The sequence below is a fragment of the Vanessa cardui genome, chromosome 15 (genome assembly GCF_905220365.1).
Source record: "Vanessa cardui chromosome 15, ilVanCard2.1, whole genome shotgun sequence".
Lineage (NCBI taxonomy): Eukaryota > Metazoa > Arthropoda > Insecta > Lepidoptera > Nymphalidae > Vanessa > Vanessa cardui.
The window spans coordinates 11,298,271-11,322,964 of NC_061137.1; the positions used below are offsets into that span (position 1 = coordinate 11,298,271).

Consider the following 24,694-nt stretch of genomic DNA (forward strand, 5'->3'; position numbering starts at 1 on the left):
AATAATACACACATAAATGAAACACTAACATAATAAAAAAAAACAAATCTAAATATTAAAATTTTAATTAAAAAAAAATAATAATTAGTATTAAAGAAATATTTTTCAGAAAATGTTTTCACAGAATGTTTGTAAGTTGTAAGTTAGACAGCACAAATGAAAATTGAAAGAATTCCATAGAAAACTAGATCTATGCTAGGAATAACTGGATGATAGGAATCAAAATTAAGAGTGAATGGTTTGAGCACAGTGCAAAGTCTGGTCTGAACTTTTTGTGGGAATTTAATATTTCTTTGAGAGTTTGCATAGTGAGAGATAAAGAGAATAGAGAAATGAGTCAATAATCATTGGAAATTTCAATGTCATATAATTGATTAAAGTAAAATAAATCAAATATATTATAGTTATATATTATGATATTTGATACTGCTGTTAAATTAATATTGATTAAAGACACATCTGTTTCTGTATTATCGTCTTTTTTTAATTAAGACTATTGTTGGCAAATGTACAAAGATTTATATCTTTACATTCAATTTGCTTACATTGTCAATATAAAACAGTTTGTTTGATCAGTAAATATGCAGTTTACTAATATTTACCAAGAAAACATAAGTCAAAGCATTTACAGCTTTATGTATTGAACAATATACTGATTATTGTATACAAATTGATCATATTCATTATCTACCTTTTGTTTTTTATATTCTCAATTGTCAATGTGCTGCCAGCTTATAGCATAAGTTACACTTATGTGTACATAAAAGTAATGGGATAATTATTAATGCTTAACTTAGTACCATTGACATGCTGACTACATGAAAAAAAATAATTTAATAAAAAATATATGCAGCACATCTTTGTATGAGTTTTTATATTTTGCTTTGAAAATGAAATATTTTTTTAATCTTATTTAAGAAAAACAAAATTTCCAATTAAAGGTGATAATGATTTAATACTTAGTTTAATGGCCTTTAGATTATTATAAAAATAGTCATTTCCTTTTGTAAAAGTTTTTGACATGTCGCCAGCCTGTTACCAATTTAGTACATAAATTAAAATCAAAAACGAAATATTCTTTATTCAAGCGCACAAAATAATTTGTGAATCATCAAGTTAGTGTTGAAATAAATTTAAAGTTACCACTGTTTTGGTACGTAGATTCTATCGAGAAGAACTGGCAAGAAACTCAGTGGACACTCTTTTCCATTCCATTTTAATTACAGACTCGGTTAGTAAAGAACAAATAAATTTTTATATGTCCTGCTTAGAAATCAGCAAATATTAAGCCCAGTCTTTTTATCTTTAATATTATCTTCTATTCAGTAATATGCCTTGTTTATCAAAGTTTTTTTGACATGAGCATTAAATTTTTTTAATAAGCCAAGTAAGAAACAGTTTTGGAATCTTATTATACAAACAAATATCGTGCCCCAGGAAGGATGTATTAACTTTACGAAATACGATTTCGTAAAGTTAATATATCCTTATAAATAACTAGGTGTTATTAGTTTACCTTTCTTCGTGCCTATACACTGACTGTTACCGTTACTTTAAAAAATACGAATACTATTGTGATTATGAATGCATAATATTGATGTAGAAATATTGTGAACCAACAGTAAGTATATTCGTTATTGAAAACATCCTAAAAGGATTCTTTTCCAAGATTATAAATACACCTAACGGCTCTTTGCTTTATGAAAGCATTTTCGATATACGCAGCATTTCTCCAAAGCAAAATGCCGTAAGACACAATGCTATGAAAGTACCTAACCTATGTATACTATTCGAGCAGTGTCAACATCAGTTTGTTGTCAGTTAGTTGGCTAACTTTTCTAATCGCGTATGTTGCGGAGCTGTCTATAATGTTTATTGATTATATACTTTGCATCAGACAAAAGGTCATTTACATCTATCAATGGTCTAAACTATTTTTTCGAACTGCATAACATTAGGTGGTTATACAAAAGTCTTTTTTGGTGCAACAAAAGTTTTTATATATTGCTTATTTTTTTTTGTTGATCATAAGCAGCCTCTGTTTTATCTACTTAGGCTTATACAACGAAGGCGCGCGCCTTCACGTTAAATTATATCGGTGTTTCTATAAGTTCCGGTAGAAAATTGCAATGATGGAGAAAATTGTCCCGTAATGTGTAAGATGGAAACCGATTATAAAACATACTTTTCATGTTTTACAAGTACAATTGTCTATTGTGTATTATAACCATTACAGTCGAGAATTCATTTAAAATAATCCTGGACTTAATGTCTGACTTCAGGCAACCATGATCAATCATGTGTGAGTGACTGAAATATTTGAAATTCAATTTGCTATTTAGTAGTATTCATAACAGTTAGCATTCGTGTCAGGATCAAGCACCACCAATTTGTCCTTACGTGAGAAGCATGCCATGAAAAGAAATTGTGAAGTATGGGTGTTGAAAAGTCGTCGTGAATGAAAGTTGAAACTACCTTACTAATCTAACTAAATAATTTGCCTGGAGTTCATGTTGTAACAGCTTCTAACGTATTTTATAATATTTTGAAGTAATCTTCTGAAATCTATGGTTTAAATAAAATGTGGCCTATAGCAATTTATAATTGTTACTTAATCTTATGTTCTCATTCAAGTTAATAAATCATGGCTTATGTCGACTTAAGCTAGAAATTTTCTGAAGTTCTTCAGTAGCCCTATAGAAGCCATGTGAAAAAATATCTTACGGAAGGTATTTTTAGAATTCTGAGCATTTAGGTCAAAATAAGCGGGATATTTAATGGAATTTCCTAGGGATTCTAAAGGATATTAAAAGTAATAAAGTAGTAAATAAAATTCATGGAAACAACTCGATATCAATTTCTTATACGATTATAAAAGTTCGTAATCGTTCAAAACGTTTAATTTGATCATACTTTTTGTGAAACGGTAAAATTTCGGTACTTATGCAGAAAAACATTTAACGAATGCGCAAAAAAGAGTTAGGTTAGAAAGAAAGAAATAAAACCTAACGTAACTTATAAAGCCGTATTATTTTTGCTGTGGTGGAGTTACTGCTTAAGTACCCAAAATTATGTTTAAACTGTAAGCAAACTTATACGATAACGAGTTAGCTGAGCTAGTCTCATATGAATGTTAGATGAAAAACGCGAGCGTTTTCGACAACGTGCCGTTTTTTGAACATATCATCCTTGAAATATTAACATAACTTAATGTATCTTATAACAAAAGATATAAACTAATATTTTGTTGAATTTTATTTTCATCTTGACCCTATTTCATGAGAAAATTCAAAATATTACAAAGTTGAAAGGGAGAAAAAATAAAATTGAAATTATTTGATTTTTACAGTAGTAATCCACATAAGTAGTAATAAATAGGCTTATGACACATTTGCTTCAAAGGTAAGTAACGTTTTCTTTTTATTAAGGTGTAACGTCGCCATCAGATAAGCTTGGCATGGCGCTCTAGTTATGCTTGCACTCGCTGTGCTGGTAAAACGGTGGCCTTAGTTAATTATTCCGTGAAGACAGGTTATGGTGCCAACGATTACTAACAAGACACCGTCACACTTAACGTTAGTCAATACTAATTAGCTTGCAAAATTGACTCGTAACAATATATCGCTAAGAAATAACCTTCACAATAATACCATAATACGACCGTGAGAAATTATTACATTTGTCAAGGAATTTATCGACAATTCTCTAAGGAAGGGGGCGTCACGCTCGTTGCGTGTTTGCATGACCTCATGAGCTTATAAAGTGTTTCCTTTTTTTAGGGAAACAGTTTTGTAAAATTATATTCCTGTTTGCATTTGCATCCATTTTTGCTTTTGTAAATGCTAAAAACTCGATGGTATGTGTTTGAAATTTTAAATTAAACAAACGTAAACACATTAAAAGTTATACATAACCTTATCTTCATATAATCACCATTTGCATACTACGATCACTTCAAATGATCACTCAGAAAATCTTAGGCAATGTGCTAGAAAAAAAATATCTCTTGTTACAGTTTTTTAGCTTGATTTATTATACAAATCAATTGATATTGTAATTCATCAAGGCAGCCTACCTCTAACTAATTCATAGTAACTCACAACTGGCTATACTTTTCTTATGCATAGTTTATTTTTCGGAAACTGGGAAAAAGAACATGGATAATAATATCCCTCTGTATTATTATAATAATACAAGGTATGGCTAAGTTTTATAGTGAAATGCGTAATTTGAGATAAACCCTGAAGTACTCGAGTCATCAAGTGCTACAACTCGCAATTAAAAGTTCCACGCGATGTAAACACTTGTCGATGCAAGGCCGAGAGACATACTTAATGAGACAGCAGATAAAAAAGAAATCAGAAATTCTATTTTCTGAAATATTTTGAGATATAAATTAAATTATACATAAACTATGTAACGGTTTGGAAAATGTATCGTGTGGGGTGTAAAATAGGCAAGGGATCGCAAAAGTTAATTTTTGATAAAGGTATTAGTGCAAACTGATATTAAATGATATAATATATCACATTAAAAAGGGAAGAATCTGTAAAGGATATAGGAACTTTAAATCAGTTCCATACATCTGATATAGTCGACGTTTTGTACATTTTTGGCTGTACTGCCAGAGTAAATACAGAAACAAGGGACATAATATATCTGTTACGATGGTCGGTTGTGCATTGATGATATAAGGAATAGTTAATATTTCTTGCGGCGCAATGATGATCACTTGCCATCAGGTGGCCAAGTTGCTCGTCCACCAACCTATACCATAAAAATAGGTTTCAATCGAAGCTGAAGGAGATATAAACTTTAGATTTAGAAATGATGCATTGAGCACTACAAGAAGTTCTTGATATACCTTTATTTATAATACTACACTGTTCCACTTAACAACTCATATCCACTTTAATATTACTTCCAAAGTTCCGATCACTACGTCACATTCGAGACTATTCTTTCGCGAAGACTATCATAGATTATTCAAGATTTCGATCAATGATATGGCGTCAATTCGTTGCAGAGTTTATTTGATTTGATTTCTACTGTGGTTGGAATAAGCAATGTCCCAAATTTTGTTCGTTTTAGTGTTCCATGGAAAAAAAACTAGGCATTATATTTGTTATTTACAATTAACTTTACTGAATCAACGAACACTTATTTTTATAATTTATGTATAACTTTGACAGAACAATAAGGCTTTTATAGTAATTTTTATATTTCATAACAAGTGTTTGTCGATTTTAAAATTCACACGATACATTTGTACTCATTTATAGTATCAGTCAAAGGCAGTCTGAGATTTGTCATTTGTGAGCTCAGCATGAGCTCGATCTAGACGTAATCAGCTCATGTTTGTTAGCGCCAGACACGACGTATCTCGCATGTTAAACCTATTTAAGGTTTTTCTGTCTAAGTATGTTTTTATGATACGGAACAAATAGACATCGTAAAGAAGTCAGGAAAGCACTTGCAAAGGGCGTAGCTCCAGTATTAAGTTAGTACACATGCCGCAAATTCTCAGTAAGACTTAAGTGTTTCGGGAATCTCTCAATCTTTAAAAGGCATTAAGTGCTTCGCTTAAATATATCTTATCAATGTATAGAAAAGATACGTATAGTACGACACAACTTAGATATAGCATCGGCAAAATCAATAAAACCGATTTACAGAACCAATAGAAATAGTTCTCTATAGCACCGTTCGACGCTATTCGTCGCTATAGGTTCTCGCTTCAGTTTATAGGATATATATATCGCTTCAGTTATAGACGAACATATTAGGTCATAAGATATAACAATTTATTTGCGTAAAGATCATATTCACATAAGAAATAAATATTGATATTACTTTATTCGGATGTGATCTGTTTTACGAGTTTTGCCGATGCTACATCTAAGTTGTGTCGTACTGTACAAGTTCATTTGAAAGAACGTTGGCTCCATTCGTTACTGGAGTTTATTTTGCGACGAATGCAACGATCAACGATGCAAAGAATGAAAGTAGACGAATCAAATACGAAATTATTTGTGATTCATCATCGACCTACATTAGAGGTTATACGAAAATTAGCATAAATACTCAACAGGTTACGTAATCTATAGAAAAAAATCACAAAACAATCAGGAGTTTTCATTTATATCGTAATAATATTTACATTCGAGAATTCATATTTCCCCAAAGAAATCTTGGTAAGAATGATGTCGTAAATGATCTATAAAAGAATTTTGAGGCAGATCCAACAATGCCGTTTTCAGAAGACTCGACACTTGAATAGAAAACGGTGTGACGGCAATTTTATGAGAGTTTTAAAGTCCATACGTAGTGACAACGTATTTTAAATTTAGACTGGTGGGGACATTGAGAATAATCTTTACAACCGTGTATAGAAGTCAAGTTGTTTACGTTGATCTGAAAGAAACTGGCACACAAACAAAAAAGTAAATGTTTCGTATCTAAAATATTATAATTGCGAAAGTAACTCTGTCTGTTACCGATTAATACCTAAACCGCTCAACCGATATAGATGATATTTGATAAGGAGAAAGTTTGAGTACCGACATAAAAACTATTGCCGATTTTAATTCACCCTTTGCCTGCTTCAAAGGAGGGGGGGGGGGGGGGTGTTGACGGTTTTGGTGCTATGTGATATAGCCGCAGATTCAGCAGTAGTAATTCTATATAAATTGTGAACATATATTGTAATTTTCGGAATGGAACTTATATCATTTGTTTATTCAACAGGGCTTATCCCGTGGTTAAACACTTCTGAATATGAATGTAATACAACAATAATATAAAAGTTGCATTTGTTATGCTTGTAATTAACCTACATTAATTGTTATTTTACGTTTTAATAGCGACAAAAAAGTAAATTTATGCAGTAATTAAATCAAACACAGACAAGGACGTGATGGAAAAAAAGTTGTAGATTCAATGAAAATGTATAATCAGCTATGGAATTTTCTATTTCATTTGCACAAAAAATACCCAGTAACATTCCTACCAGAAATAAAAACTAAAGAATGTATTTTAAAGTCAGTTAAATACACCTTGTTAAATTCTCAAATTCGTTTAAGCCATTCGTTATATGGTTTTATTGTTTACGTCATTATTTTTAACTGTTACGTATCGATTCCGATAATTTTAAAACGAATTCAATCGATATTTCATATAACACACTCGCATTGTAAATGTATGAGGAGTTATTGTTTATTTTTAAGTTACAATACATAATGATACAATAACATAATTGTAATTGTTGTAATTCTATTTAACGCTAAGTACAATGTAAGTCCATTAAGAGATTATATCAATGATCTATTATTATGTCTTGCTAGTATTTTCGAATGTTAAAAAAGCGTAGTTCCGGTTATTTGTATACGCGTTAATGACTTTTCCTGCATAATACTGTGAGCGTGTTGATATTTTAAAAATGGTGTTTTAAAATGTTTGACATATCTATTTATTATTCATCAGCATTTCTAACTTTTTTGCTGTCTGTCTGTATCTAATTTGTATTTTTTTGCTGTCTCTACTCCAAGTAGTCTCACGCACACTAATACATTTTATAAGAACAAGCATTACTCATACACACGCTAATAGCTAGTAAAAGAACAGTAGAGGGGCGCGCTTTCGTGAAAGTTTTATGTTTTTTTTTCAAAATAATGTTCCATATTTATTTCTTATATGAAAAACCGATTATTTAATTTTGAATTTGGAACATTAACATTTGTTTTTATTAACTATTAATAAAAACAATGTTCCAAATTGCTTGCTTTACTTGTCAGGGATTACACTAATTTATTCAATACAAAAAGTACAATCAACTGTTCGATTACAAGAGTATTCAGGCGCAGTAATAATATTATTTAAATTTAAAACCTCGAGTGTCTGCAGTGACATTTTCGGACGCATAGCTTAATTGGTATCATTTCCATACGCTAGCGGAACGGGTTCAAGTGTGTCGCAATTTTTGAAACATATTTTAAAGCTATAAATATTTTTCGTAATATAAATCAAAGTATTTAGTAAAACTTCTAGTAATAATTCCTTTTTTTTATTTTAGTTTCCATCTTTTGCACCAAAAATGTATACAATTTAAACTCAATCGGTTAGGTGAAACAGATGTAAGATACAGTTACAAAGTAATTGCACATACTATGAAGTGCAACTAAGATAAGCGAAGTAAAAAGGCTCGTAAAAAATCCTATTATGATAGAAGTTTATTACAAGTACGTTCAATGTTTTCACGATCAATAATTGGTTCAATATTTCTGGCATCCTGTCTCTTCATAGACTGCACCAATCAACGTGAATTAGATAACTCTCTTATTGGAAATTAATTCTGAACAGATCTTTTTATCGTCTCTACATATAATCCAGATAATATTATTACTTTGATTTGCCGGTAATTCCTTTGGGAACAGAACTCATTATCATCATAAGTTTCTTTCATATATTTAAATGATAGAGTGATTCGAGAGGAAGGTTTTTGTATATAATACATGGACAATATATTGAAGAAACACTGATAATTTTAGATTTTTCCAACGTCATGTCGTAAATAAAAAAAGTCTGGTGCGAAGCCAGGGCGGATCTCTAGTCTTTAGATAAATATCTACGTTTATTTAAGAGCAAAGGTATACTTAGTGTAATTAGAATGTATGATAATAATTTCATCATAGGTATATAGGAGAAATATGCAGTGTTAATATGCAATAAAAGTGTTTTAACACATAAAAGTCTAAACAAACGCAGTATAAATTTTAATTGCCAAGCAATACGTTTTACAGGAATTCATTACTCAAAACTCAAGGCATGTTTTGTTTAATGCTAAAAACCAACGATATTTACACGATTATGATTGTTGCCACACACGAATAAATTAAAAATAAACGATGAAGTTGTTTTTTTTATTATATAAACATTTTTCATATTACTTTTTCCAACGCAATCCATGCGTCTATATTACAATGTATACTATAAACATTATTTTTGTTGATTGATTGAAGGTCAGGACATTAACTATTCCGATGGGTAGTTTTGTCTTAAGACTATCAATAAGTAAGTGCGCTTTCACATTGAATAAATTAATTTTAATTGTTCCAGTACTTAAGACAAAATCTTAGCAGTAAAGAAATGGGGATGAAAAGTTCATGATGAAACTCTATCCCACCGGGCATTCGGGTTTAAATGGCTATCTTATGATGTACCTGACGAAATGGAAACGGGTGGCCGTCTTATTGCTGTTCATATGGATCGCTGTCACGTATCTCGTGATATCGCCACTGAGGTGAGTGATATGAATTACTAATGGATATTTATATAATCAGCTCTATGTTATCTGAGATCTTGGTTGCGTTAAAGATGTCTATGGTTTAGGTGATTAGGTATGACCCAGTGGTTAGAACACGTGCATCTTAACCGATGCGGGTTCAAACCTGAATATATATCGGCGGTTAAGGAAAATATCGTGAGGAAATCTGCATTTGTCAAATTTATATATAGAAATTCTGCCACCTGTTTATTACACCAACCCGCATTGAAACAGCTTGGTGGAATATGTTCCAAACCTTCTCCTCAAAGGGAGAGGATGCCGTAGCGCAACTGTAGGAAATTTACAGGCTGTTGTTTTTGTTGTTGTTGTTGTCTTCAATGGTTTGGCAGTTGGAAACCCTGTACAGGGCGAATGACACGACAAATATTCGTATGCATTGTTTTGGACACGAGTGTATTTCCAAATATTGTATAATTATTGGTAGGTACAGTTGGGTAGATGTGCATAGATATGATGATTTCGCCAATTATATTCGAGAGATTCATGCTGGGTCTTATTTTTTTTTGACCTAGTAATTAGTATATGGCATGATCCGATTCTTCTATTATTATGCAACATAATTAAAATTTAATGAAGTTCGTTGTCATTCCATGAAATAATTAGCCAACGTGAATGACTAATGGAACTCGAAGTCATTAAGTTTGGAAGGATTATTTATGAGTATGCTAATGCTGTTGAGCAAAATAAGATCTAAGTTAATCTTACTCGAAAATTTTAGATTTAACTGCATAGTACCACTTGAGTTTTCACTTACTGAATACATGTTCATAATTCCTCTAGCTCAGCTAGAGTACGGCAGGAAAACATCACGAGGAAAGTGCACGTGTCAGATGAAAATTTGTTTCAATTTGTATTTTAGCAGTATTATGTAAAATGCCTCGAAACTTTCTCAAAACGAAGGACGACCTGGCTCAGTCGTGGGATTAATCGGCAGTTACCTAATGCTATATTAAAAATTCAATCAATAATATCGATACTAATTTAAAATAAAGACTTATCTACAGCATCGCTTTAACCCAAATTTAAACGAAGCTGAGTTAATATCACGTTTTATATAAAATATAAAAAAGTTTGAAGCGTACAGAATTTATCGAGTCTGAAATTAAAAAATTGCTATAAATTATATTAAAGTAACGTTCAAGCTTACCTCGAGGCAGTTCCGAGGCGAGTTTGAAAATTTAATTTAAAAAATATACCGTTCCGCGATAGTAAAGACGAGGGAGCAGCGGGCCTCGGGCGTGTAACGCGAAAGGACACGTATTGTCACGGCGAGACGAACTAGCGTGTTTAATGCATAGCGATGGAGAAGTTTCGTTCGTCTGAAACGAGCGCCATTGAAGGATATATTCGTATTAAACTTTTATTTTAGTCTGCATTTCGTATGCGAAATTATGACAATAGATATTGCTTTTCTGGCAACGTTTCTGAATAACAATAGATGCTTTTCTAATTTCGAAATCGACAGCTGCTTGCTCATTGCTTGTTTTGTTTTAGTTTTTGGACAATTTTGGTGACTAAATATTTTAATGATTTAATCAATATTAACGAACCGCCCCGGCTATGCCCAGGTACAATGCTTATACTGAGTATACTAAAGAATTAGTATAAGTATTATATAAATAAACCTCCCTCTCGAATCACTCTATCTATTAAAAAAAACGCTACAAAATCCGCTGCTTAATTGTAAAGATCTAAGCATATATAAGGACAGACAGCGGTATGCGGCTTTGTTTTATACTTGGTAATGAATATAATTTATCAGAGTTTATTAAAATTAAGGTGTTAAATAGATTATTATTCAATGCTAGTGTGATGATTAGTCTCCAAGGAGATCGATCTAGACCGTCGTCTCGACATAACAAATAAATTGTCTGAAATTCAATCGTTCACTAAATTGGTCAAATCGTTTAGAATTTACAGGATCACTAGCAGACGTACGCTTAGAGCTACGGTCTTCCACTCGACATAATTAGTCCCGTCTGAGACTAGTTTACCCAATATTCCTCAAGATACCGCAATACAGGTCTGACTCTGGAGCCGTTATTCATTCATTCATTAACATTCGTTTTCCTATAATCAATGAAGTCTCTACTGGTGATATACTTCTGTTCTTCTACGAAAATTTTCTCTAGTAGTACGACTTCTATTAAGTTGTATGTGTAGGTCTACCTTGAAATAAATTAAAATGGGGACTAAAATTTAAGTTAGATTTTTCCGAAATCTTTCAATTTGCCCCTTTTATCATGAACATTATAAATATGTACACATATTTAGAGCTATACTTCCTACACAGCCCTCAGCCGATGTGTCAAAAGCTCATGTGATCTTGACCATAGAACTGTGAAACCGAACAAAAAGCTAGATACAGCTTTGTATGAAAAAATATTTATGAAAATAAAATAAGGATTTTAATGTTTATCCTTCTTAATTCATAATCGCGTATTGTAGTCTATAATTCTTGCTTAATGCTTATCTACGTTCGTAGAGTAGTAGTAATAGTAGGTACGTAAGGCATATCTCGGTAAAATCCACTGGCTGTGCATTGTATGACAGCCTATCATTTAAAAAAAGTTATGTAGATATTTAAATACATACTTATAATACTTAATACATTTCTTTTAAGAGTCTGTTATTATAATTAATGTTAACTTTTTAATTAACGTCGACACGGTTTGATATAATTTGAGTTTGAATGCATCAGCAGGCAAATTTTAGAGCTGGTTTTTTGAGTTATATTTAAATAATGATATCCATAATATTTAATCAAGGACAACCTAGATTTAATCACTTAAATTGACCATAAATAGTTGCGACGTCTATTTAAAAACATATATTAATAATTTATGAAGGTTACGATCATTGTTGAAAATAGTAGGAAACATATATTTTATATATTTTTTATGTTACTACGATAGATTTTCATTAAAACATCACTGTCTCGTTAAAGTCTGCATTGTACTAACATATTTGCAAATATAATTTTAATACCTACTTAATTAAAATTGTTAGGTGATAAAACTTGTACTTTGTCGTTAAATGGTTTGTAATAATATGTAGGTATTAACTAAAAAAGATTCGATTATTAATTAAAATTATGTAGTTTTGCTAGTACTATGAATATATAGCAAAGGAACTAGTCACATAGATTGATTAGTATATACGCTCCACGAACTCCCGCTAAGGAGGCAAGGAGCGTTGGTACCGATGGATCATGACGGTGTAAGAGTGCGTCATACCATTTGCCATAACGGTTGCGATCTTATCACCAAGGAGGACTGAAATATGTTACACATAAAAAAAACAGGTCTGATGGTTCTTACTCTCTTTGGTGTCACAATTTAAAAAAAGATTTTGACAGAGGTGATTAATCGAAATCTGATCTGATCTTCTGATCGATTTCGGTCACGGTGACCAGACTCATCAGATATTATGGTGTATAAATAAGTGCGCCATTAGAGGTGCAATCTTTTCTTACTGTCTTACCGTTTGATTGGATTTCGAAATGAACAGCGAAGACAGATGCAAAACCAACGGCTTTATATATGCCAATGGAAGTAGGGAGAGAAGGTATATAAACAACTATGACCTTGGATTACATAACATTACAGTTTAAGTGAGGAATAAATTATCCAGTAGTTATTATTATTCTACTATATATATAAAGATTCTTAAAAAACCTTCGATAGCAATGTATAGGATATTGAAAATTAGCGGCGCCGGCCTTCAGTATCATCTCGCCCATAGTATGTACCTGTAAAATAATTTAGGTGTGGCTTTATAATCTTTATTTTTACTTTTTGTCAATCTATTAATTTATATTTTTTACTTAAATAAAATGACGCAAGTAATTTTAATTACTTTTTATCATACGTTTTTTTTAATGATATGAATATGGAAATATTTTAAAATATATGAATAATGTGTTTCATAAATTTGTAACAAATGCCAAATTATAGTTGATTTTTATAGAGGATATATAAAATTAATTGTATGTTAATAATTATGGGCTTAGAAACGGTTTTTGCGGGTTTGCCTCATTAGAAATTAAATTTCTTAGCACTCTACGTTAGATTTAATCGCATAAATTGACGATTCAAAAGTACTCATAACAGTCTACTTGAATAAAGACGTACATTTTATATGATTTTTTTTTAAATAGTTCGTTAAGTCATCTATCTAATTAAGAACACGTTCGAGGTGCAATTAATCTGAGCTATGCATTGTCACGTCGGCAAAAAGTGGCGCCTTAAATAGCGGCAAAGTTGTAACCGGAAACTTGGAATTTAAATTCAAGTACTATGTGAAATTGTATGTGTTGCAGTATGAATGAAGATTTTGAAATGTTTAATTGTTTGCAATTGAGCTAGTGCAGTAGAGTTATTCTGTTAGAAGATGTTTCCTTGGTGGTAGGGCTTTGTGCAAGCCCGTCTGGTTAGGTAGCACCCACTCATCAGTTATTCTACCGCCAAATAACAGTACTCAGTATTTGTTGTGTTCCGGTTTGAAGGGTGAGTGAGCCAATGTAACTACAGGCACAAGGGACGTAACATCTTAGTTCCTAAGGTTGGTGGCACATTTACGATGTAAGGAATAGTTAATATTTCTTACAGTGTCATTGTCTATGGGTGATGGTAACCACTTACCATCAGGTGGCTCATATGCTCGTCCGCCAACCTATACCATAAAAAAAAACTCACCACAGACCACGTGCGTGAGATATCAGAATAAGCTTTGCGATATTGACTATAATTATTATAAAATTTATAGGATCCCCGGCTTCGCACGAGTGCAATGTTGATACTAAGTATACTACAGCTTATTTCTTGTTTCGTTCCTATGTTGTCCATTTATTGTAAACAGAAAACTTCCTCTCGAATCACTTTATTTATTAAAAAAGAGCGCTTTCAAATCCGCTGCGTAATTTGAAAAATCTAAGCATATATAGGAATTCACAGCGGTAAGCGACTTTGTTTTATACTATATAATGATAATGATACATATCAAAATAACACATTTTTAAGCTAAAGCCCTGTTTAGGTTGTGTAAGTTCTGAGTATAGATGCCCAGAGATGGTTTCACCACAATTTGTAAAGGTTAAGGTTGTTATAAGGTTGTTGAGGTCCTCCTGCGAGCAAATTCTGCGCAATTATCATGTTTTGATGGTGAATGGGACCACGCTCTCACATACTGGATGAAACTCGGCAGCTAAACTATCACTACCACTTTACGCCAATTTTTCCGAATGGTACTGCCTCGGGCTCATGTATCCCGGATATACAGCGTGGCACTACCACAAAAATCACCGGAAGTTTATTGTCAACATTTCCTGAGTGAAATACGAAGTGAATTGTTACAAGATCATTGCTGCATATAATACATATTTTTATATGGATACCTAAGGTTTATTCGTACTTAACGTACTCTCATGGGATTATGATACAATTAATATAAAACCTCCGGACTTGTTATTGATTATTGATACTGGAATTTAAGATTGTAGAGACCGATGACGTCATCTTATACTATTACGTAGTAGTAAGAGATGATCTAGCCAAGTGCTTTTCGAACATTGATGATTTTATGTGATATAAAAGGAACAAATTGAATCTACCTTTTATAATAAATACAATATCATAAGTTTAGAGGTCCACGCATTTATAAGGAGATATCACTCGTTGACAACCTTTTGATCTTTGGTCCATTTTTCTTATTCTTAACGTATTGTCAATACTATCGTGCATTAGAATATAATTGAACTTTATGTTAGTAGTACTGTAAGCTTATAAATTATTTAACTGAAATGATTTATAAATGATCATTAGATATTTTATCACTCCCGTCTATTATTATTGAATATAGAATAATATTAATGTAATTGTTACTTTTTGTTTTGATACTTGGTGGTAGGGCTTTCTGCAAGCTCCTCTGGGTTGGTACCACTCGCTTTGTTGTGTTTCGTCTTGCAGTGTGAGCCCGTGCACGTTATTGTCTATTGTCTATAGGTGCTTGTGACAGCTTACTATTAAGTAGCCCATTTGCTCGTTCACCTATATCAAAAAAATAATAATTGCTATCTTAATATAATATATATCCAATAATGTGTCCATATGGCCGAACGTACATACCAAACAAGTTTTTTCATTCTATGATTATATCGAGCCTTTACCGCCATTTTAGCGTAACCGACAAAAACCAAATTTTACAGGAGACGATTTTTTTTAAATATTTTTATACAGAAGCGTGCTAGGAAATAAAAATTTCGCATACTTTAATATTTTTTAAACATTTAAATATATAATTGAAAATAAAACGAAAATTATAAGTATTTATGCCATTTATGGCGCTTACATTATTTTTGCTGTCATAATCGATAGTGATTTTGGCGTTTACGATAAAAATGTCTATTAAAATGACTATTTCCAAGTAAGTATAACTGTAAATAAATAAGCATTTTAAAAGGTTTTTAAATGAAATAGTCACATATATAATTGAAAATATATTTATTCATAATATCAAACATTCAAAATAATGAGATTAATCAACGTATATAAAATAAAATAAAGTATTTCTTGTGGTACGAATCTACTTCGTCCGCTTTAACACCACGTACTGTTCCATCATAGTTTCTAAACAAAATAAATTTTGTATCAATAAAAATATATTTATGTTAATCATTTGGAATAATGAGATCAAGCAAATTATACATATAACAACGTACTTATATAAAATTAAATAAAGTATTATAATTCTCATTATTTGCATCATACTTCGTCCGTTTCAGCTAAAGCATCACGTATGGTTTCATTATGCCGCATACTTAAATATTCTTGATGGAATCATCATTCTAGATTCTTTTCTTTCAAGTGACAACATACAGTGTGTATAGAAACCATATGTTTTGAAATTCTTGAGGTAATTATACTTTTGTGCTCTTATTGCGACAATAGTGGGATGGAACGGCAGGCAACATCTCAATGAACGATTTTAACTGTGCGACTTCTACTTCACCAGATTTATTATGAGTATGAAGAACTTTTTGCTTTCCCAAGCGGTATTCAGAAAATTATTGGCATTTTCGATAGCGTATCTTAAAGACATTTGAGATAAGTTTAGGGTCTTAAGCAAAAGTGGTTGGCATATTTTAATAGGCTATCCATTATAGTTTATAAAATAATCGTAGGTATAATATTTTGCGAACATTACTACCAGCTCTTTTTCTGCCAATCGGCCTCTCTTTAGCACATGACAGTAGGAAACCTTTGTGTCTTTTGTCAGAACCTAATCCCCAATAGTTTTCAAAGATATTAGCCTGATCATCTTCAGTAAATTTATTTGAACATGAGTTACCACATCTTTTATTCATACAAGGATGAGGTTGCACAGATTTACAGCAGCTTTGCGATTTTTTTTTTTTTTTTTTTGATAAAGGACGTTCCGGTAAAGGTTTTATTTTCCTGTATCCTCTTTGACCAACACTCGTCTCTTGAGGTGACTCATGTCCATCCGAATCACTGGACGATGAGGCGGGCTTCCATGAGTATTCACTATCAATGTAGGCATTATTGTCGTAGATATCCAAAGACTTCCCGTTTAGTTCTTCTTGGTCAAAAATGAACTGGTGCTAGGCTGTATTAATAAGAGACTCTCTTCGGGATGTTTTTTACAAAGTAGGAATACTCACTGTTGCGTCACAGTATATTTACAACAATATTATGTATATTCACAATAACATTGATCACTTTCAGTGATAATCATTGTATGTGCACTAGGAGTAAGGATAAGTTTATAACGCCAAGCTTCCGACTCCGCAAAGTCAATAAATCCTTCTTGGGGCAAAGTATCCATTACTATAATAAAATTTCGCAGACATTTTTAACTTTGCCGTTTCGTAAATTCAAATCGTTTGTAAGAAATACATTGCTAGAAAAAGCGTATTATTCGATACAAGATTTTATAGATGAAAAAAGCGTGGAGTTAATACTTGTTGACTTCCAAGCAGGATATATTAATTTAAATAATTGTATTTGACTAACATGACTTTGTATTTTTTAAATTTTAAAAAAGAGTAACTACTGATTTTCTTGCCGGTTCTTGTCGGAAGAATCTACTTTCCGATGGTGGCTTCACTTAATTGTAAAATGACGATTCAAAAGTGCTTGTAAAAGCCTACTTGAATAAAGTTTATTTTGATTTGATTTGATCTGATCAATGCAATCAGGATCCCCTAAATTAGTTTGATCATAATTTATTATATCTACTTGTGCAATTTCATTTTGATTATCGAAATCCATTAAAGTTTAAGGATTTTCAGTGTCAGAATCACTATAATCAACAAGTTTATTTAGAGTTATTGTTATACGTGGATTGGTATTTTGCTCACAGTTAGTGTAGGGTAGACCCTACACTAACTGTGAGCAAAATACCAATTAATATAGAATATTAATATCGTTGTTGCTGCCTGTTAGGAAAGAATGGATCAAGAACTAAAGCCTCTGCATCTTGCTGTATGTTCTCGGGAAAAGCAGTTTCATGATAGCTTTTTTTCTGCGGGGAGTGGTGATATTAGCTATAACAAATAAGAGATATCTTAAAAAGAATGGCATGATGTAAAACATATAAACGGACGGACAAAGTTGTAGTAAAAAAAGTGTGCTCACTAACCTATTAAGAACCCGTCTTTGAGAGATCGTTAAGGAATTTTCTGTCATCCACTCTTTGTTTCTTTAATTAAACTTAGGTAAAATAGAGGCCATTCTCGTATCAACGAGAATGGCCTAACTTTTCTTGCATTCATTTAAAAAAATTAAAATACAATACATACCTTAGCTGCTGAAGTCGACATTGCTTTTTTATTTGATAAATGTTTGAGCTTCTTATTTGCAGTACACTTATTACTCAATTAATTCGAATACTACACAATAAAAAACACTATTTAAAACGTTAATTTTACGACTCAAAAGTGCTTGTAAAAGCCCACTTGAACAAAGTTTATTTTGATTTTGTTTTTGATTATTTGTTATTATGAGTGAAACTATTTTTTTGATGTTAGTTGCATCCTAATAATCCTAAAAAATAACATCGTTCCCTTTGGAACGCTGTTAGTTGCATCCTAATAACTTTCGCGGAAATAAATATGTCACGACAGGTTTCTTTATAGTAAGCGCCTTACGATCAAGGACTAATGTCGGTTGCGATAATAAGTAGGGTCGCTTGCGCTAAAAAAAATCGGTCATTAGTCAAATAAGATAAAAATGCCTATTGTCGCTTACGTTAAGACTTTAAAAACGTATGTATTCACGATAATTTTAGCATTTGCTATAACTTTGTAACGGTTTTTTTTCTGAGGAAATTATCAACAGGTATCGGTCCGTTACGGTTTAAAATATTAGTATCAATAAAAAACGATTTTTCGACAAAAGTGTCGCTTACGATAATTTGGCGGTAATGGCTCGATATCCGCAACGACATTAATTACTATAAACACATATTACTTTCTTCTTACACAACTTGGTTGTGTTTACTCATTCGAGTTCAGTAGTATTCAGGTCAGGGTTGTGACGGACGTGTATTGAAAATATCAGAAAACGTTTTCTGAAATAAGAGTTGTTTCAGATGCGACGGAAACACAGAAGATACATCTGACTTCCAAGATAGATTAAAAGCGGTCTCCCTTCAGTTTGAATCGTTGAAGCAGCAACACAGTAACCTCATTGCACAGATAAAGAAATCGTCGGGGTAAGTTTTTAAAATTTCCCTTTGTTTTTTTTTCGTGTAATTATTTTTCGGACGGTACTAGCCGGAGGCGGTATTGCGTGTTTACTATCAAAGCTCATGTGTTTGGGGTATACCCATTACACTATAAATTTGTTTTTCTTTTGACTTTAAAGGCATTTCTGTGTTTATATTAAATACTATCTCCAGATAACGTTTATATTTATAAAGCAGAGTTTAATTATCTCTGCTGTAGTTGATAAATGTTTTGCTATGTTTAATTTTGTATAGAAGAATAATAACACAATTCTTCTAGTTTATGTAAATAAATGGTACTTGATTTTCAAAATATTTACTTTGTAGACTTAATGTAAATCTGAATGACATTGAAACATCAGCGTTCCTCCACAATGGTGGGGGACCATCGGAAGAATACGAGAATCTCAGACGAAGAATATATTCGAATACAAAGGAGATATGGTACTTTATCAACCACGAGCTGACGAAGCTGGTCAACGATGATGGCCAATCAGAGAAGTTGCGAGCGATTTTAGACCAAGTTGCTGACAGGAAAAGGTATAGTTTTGCTTGAAGTGAAGGCTTGTTTTAAAGTAATGGAATTACAATGAAGAATACTTTAATATGATGGTATTAAATCATAATGACTTTAATATCTACAAACTCAAATTGTTCATAGATTACTTTCCAATGTTTTACGGTAGGTAATCTATATTAATTTCTATATTAATATAGTATTATTAATGTGAAAGTAACTCTGTCTGTCTGTCGCTTTTTTTCATAACCAAACCGCTGAACCGATTTTAATGAAATTTGGTATAAAGCAAACTTGAACACCAAGACACAACATAGGCTTCTTTTTTGCGCGACCGAAGCCTCGGGCGGTTACTAGTATTTTATAATACTTTTATTGCGTGATATTTAATTGTTTAAGACTAATTGAGTTATTAACGTTGTTTGTTGGTAATTTCTAAGCCAATTCGTCAGAAAAATAAGCGAGTTTGAAAAGAAATAAATTTCCAACTAATCTTGACTGGGAGTAACTTTCACAGTTAAGTTAAAATGAGGCACACGCTTGTAGACTTTTAAGTGATTTTGAACCAATGTCCAATTATCTGTATAAGGTACTTGCTTTCAGATCTTTACTATCGGATCAACAGAAGCTACCAGAACTGGACGGATACCATGAATGGAGGAGAATAGAAGCGGCGAATGTCAGCGATCTCGTACAGAGGAGACTCAAGTATTTACAGAATCCCCCAGACTGCAGGGAGTCTAGGAAGGTCATCTGTAATTTGAATAAGGTAAATATTTGTGATGTATTGAGATGAACTTTATCAATCATAATATTTAAATGTGTTCTCAAATTATTTGGAAATGTCTCCTAACAACCAAAATGTTTCTATAACTGTCAAATTGTCATTATAGATATTTTAAAACTCACGCAGTTGATTATAGTTTGTATTCAACACATTTTGTTCACCTCTTCTGGAAGTTTTTATAATCACTAGAGAAGTAAATCGGGTTGTAGTCAGTTTAAATTATGTTCACACTTTATATTTCATTGGTGGTAAATTTGAAGCGGAGGTAGCGCTTCAAGTACATAAATGGCAAAAACGAAAACACATGCCCTAAAAAATTTGGCAAAAATGACGAAGACATTTTTAACTTTGCCGTTTCGTAAATTCAAATCGTTTATAAAAAATACATACAGTATACATTGGTAAAAAGGACATATTATTCGTTACAAGATTTTGTAGATGATAAAGAAGCGTGGAATTAATTCCCGTTGACTTCCAGGCAGGATATATTAATTTAAATAATTGTATTAACTAACATGACTTTGTATTTTTTAAATGTTGAAAATGAGTAACTACTGATTTTCTTGCCGGTTCTTCTCGGTAGAATATACTTTTCGAACCAGTGGTAGCTTCACTTAATTGTTAAACGACGACTCAAAAGTGCTTGTAAAAGCCCATTTGAATTAAGTTTATTTTGATTTTTCATTTTTTTGATATCATTGCAATCTTTTGGTTTGTTTCCCCACGTGTAGATATTCTTTAAAAAAATCCATCAACAACAACAACAACAACCTCCTCTCCCTTTGAAGAGAAGGTTTGGAACATATTCCACCACGCTGTTCCAATGCGGGATGGTGGAATACACATGTGGCAGAATTTCTATGAAATTTGTCACATCATCAAAAAATCCATATATCTCACTTATAACTACTTATTACTCACATATAAAGGGTTGAAAGTTCTAGAACGTTACTAAAATAAATTCCTAAATGAGTAACACGAACGTTGTTTATTGAGATGTCGTAGAAATTCAACGAAATTTCGGTAACACGTGTTGTCATTTTTAAGGGTTACGACAGTTGGTCAACTTCATTGGTTTCTTCGTTTGTTGTTTTAGGAACTTCACGGCTAGGGTTGCCAATCGTAATATTATATAATGTAGGAATATTTTTTCAATGCTTGTAAACATGTAAACATAATAAGATCGAAAATTGAATGTGATATTTTTTCAATTTTTTTTATAATTGAGCAAATAGATTTATAATAATTAAAACTATGAGTGGTGTAGTTAGACACTCGATTGGAACAGATATGCTTTCGGCATATATTATGGGATACATTAAAATAAACTAAAAACCGTTGTAAATAATAAAATGACAATTGTTAAAAAATCCATTTGGATGAAAACAATAACAAAAATAAGTAAAATAATTGTATATTAAACCTTATACAGTAGAGAGAGAGAGGAATGACTCTTGGATGTTTTATGACATTTTTTCTTTACGTGGCTCTTTCTATTAGTTCTCTAATTCTACCCTAAATGTAGCAAATTCTCGGTAGAATCAACTTTCCGAACCGGTGGTAGCTTCATTTAATTGTTAATTGACGATTCAAAAGGGCTTGTAAAAGCCCACTTGAATAGAGTTTATATTGATTTTTTTTTGAAAGAACAAAGTTTAAAAAAAATAATGTTTGTTTCTATAACTTTACAGTTACAATATATTCATCTGGGGAGGCCCTTTTAAGTTTGCTTGTTCCACATAGTCAGTAGGTATGATTGCTAACTATTATTCAACACTAGGAAATTCCATAAGAAAAATTGATAATAAAATATAGAAAAATGAAAATATAATATTAATAGTCACGATGACTAATATAACTAAGTGCACGGTTCAGTGATTTGCGCGTGTTCGAATTACAAACTCATTCTCAATTTCAGCTGGAACGGTGAAATTTGTCGAAAAACCCTATACTTTTTCTGTTCTGACTTGGGATCGTATCTTCCATTAGACCAGCTAGCTTATTATAGTACGACACAACTTAGATGTCGCGTCGGCAAAATTCGTAAAACCGATCACATCCGAATTGAGTACGCTATGCCAAATTCTCAATATTTATTTCTCACGCGAATATGATCTTTACACAAATGTAATATCTTGTTATATCATATGACCTAATATATTCGTCAATTTGACGCGTCGATTTACATGCACTTACTTCCTTTGACGCGTGAATCTATAGCGACGAATAGCGTCGAATGGCGCGATAGAGAGCTATTTCTATAGGTTGTGTAAATCGGCAGTAATCGGTTTTATATTCATTCCATTGCATTTTCTGATGCTACATCTAATTTGTGTCGTACTATACATCAGTTAAAATACATTATGTCATATTTAATGCAACTAAATCCTATAAGTCTTAATTAGTGTAAATTGTAATATCTTAAAAGAATTTTTAGACTGTCCTATCTTTCAACCTTGGTGTTTTGTAAAAACAAATAGCGAAATAATTTACGCGAGCGATATGATAATACTATGTTTTCCTTCCTACTGCCTATTACACATAGTAATATTTGGGTTATATTTGTGAGCTGGTTTTTTAAAACATTTCCAGCAAATTTATGGGAGTTAGGTTTTTTTTATGGTATAGGTTGGCGGACGAGCATATGAGCCATCTGTTGGTAAGTGGTCACCAATACTCATAGACCATGAAGCTCTAAGAAATAAATTAACTATTCCTTACATCGTCAATGCGCCACTTTCCTTGGGAACTAAGATATTATGTCCCTTGTGCCTGTAGTTACGCTGGCTCACTCACCCTTCAAATCGGAACACAACAATACTGAGTACTGTTATTTGGCGGTAGAATAACTGATGAGTGGGTGGTACCTACTTAGACGGGCTTGCACAAAGCCCTACCACCAAGTAAAGTCTTAAATAGCTTTAAACCTATAAAGCCTTTAAAATATTCAGCTTTATCTTCTTTTATCAAAATAAAACCACATTTCAAATCATCACATCAAATCCTTTTTATAGTTTATACACCAACGCACACAAATGTACTTCTAACAAGAAGCAATCGATTTCTGGAAAGTTTCTGTAAAAATTTCCAAAATTCGGAGAAAGAAATTTGAAACCATGCTACCAAAACGGGTCCCAGATGTATCCAATTTCCGAATATAGATAAGATATATTCAAATAGAAGGTTTAGTTTCTGACGATTTTTATAATTGAATGTTTGAATATTCAGCAATTAGTAATTTGTTAATCAGAGCTGGCGATTAGTTTGATAGAGATTCAAGTTCAGATCAATAGAATCAATTTTGTTCAACTGGTTTTGGTCAATTTATGTTCTACGTTATCACAAGGAATTCCTGAGAGCTGAGATGGCCCAGTGGTCAGAACGCGTGCATCTTAACCGATGATTGCGGGTTCAAACCCAGGCAAGAACCACTATATGTATGTGCTTAATTTGTGTTTATAATTCATCTCTTGCTCGGCCTTATCTCAGCTGTGGGAAATGTACAGGCTATTACTTTACTTTTTACTTTTACTTTTATAAGGAATTCCAAATTTAAAAATGGATCGAGGTGAAGATCGGTGTCATTGTTGCTCTGTTTTCTGATCATAAAATAAAAAATGAATGCCCTATAAGCCAAACGTATTGGCAGTTTTTGCTGATACTTCAAACTAGCAAATGAATTAAAAAAAACGCAGAGAATCCATATAATATATGTAAAGATTTATTATTATTTATTAAAGTATTGTATATGATTCGAAAAGAGTATAAGTGCAAACTTCTCTATCACATGGAGTGATATTGTGTTCGCCAGCTTATCTACATATATGGACGTATTATTAGTGACCAGTTTATCCAGACCCTCGATTTAAACTCATTCGGTAGTTGACATTGATTGCAGGAAGAATGCTATTGACACGTCCCCTTATCGAGATTGTAGTTACGACTAGAACGCTTTTATTTACTAATACGTACTATACATTACGGACTTACTATGTATTACCACATAACCTGACCGAGAAAGTGTTATGGCCGTTTTCCTTATTTGGTTATTGATTAATGATCTCATCTATACATATAATAAAATTGGAGTGTCTGTTTGTAATATTAAAATAGCCCTTTTTTAATCAATTGCATATGTATGTATACACGGTACATATACCAAGATATTTTTTTTACAATTTTTGTTTGTCTGTCTGTCTGTTTGTTCCGGCTAATCTCTGGGACTGCTGGACCGATTTTGACGGGTTTTAGACTGGCATATAACTGATAATAAAGAGCAACTAAGGCTACAATGTTTTTT

General features: G+C 32.1%; 1 protein-coding gene across 1 annotated transcript in view; it reads left to right on the plus strand.

The window, feature by feature from the left end:
* The window catches only part of LOC124535819 (alpha-(1,6)-fucosyltransferase), a 39,457-nt gene that overhangs the window by 1,330 nt on the left and 13,433 nt on the right, over positions 1–24,694 (plus strand). The window contains exons 2-5 of the mRNA XM_047112181.1: positions 9,115–9,298; positions 18,956–19,078; positions 19,418–19,630; positions 20,211–20,376. Of these exons, the coding sequence (XP_046968137.1) occupies positions 9,162–9,298; positions 18,956–19,078; positions 19,418–19,630; positions 20,211–20,376 (639 nt within the window). The 5' untranslated portion in view covers positions 9,115–9,161. The remainder of the gene's footprint in view (positions 1–9,114; positions 9,299–18,955; positions 19,079–19,417; positions 19,631–20,210; positions 20,377–24,694) is intronic.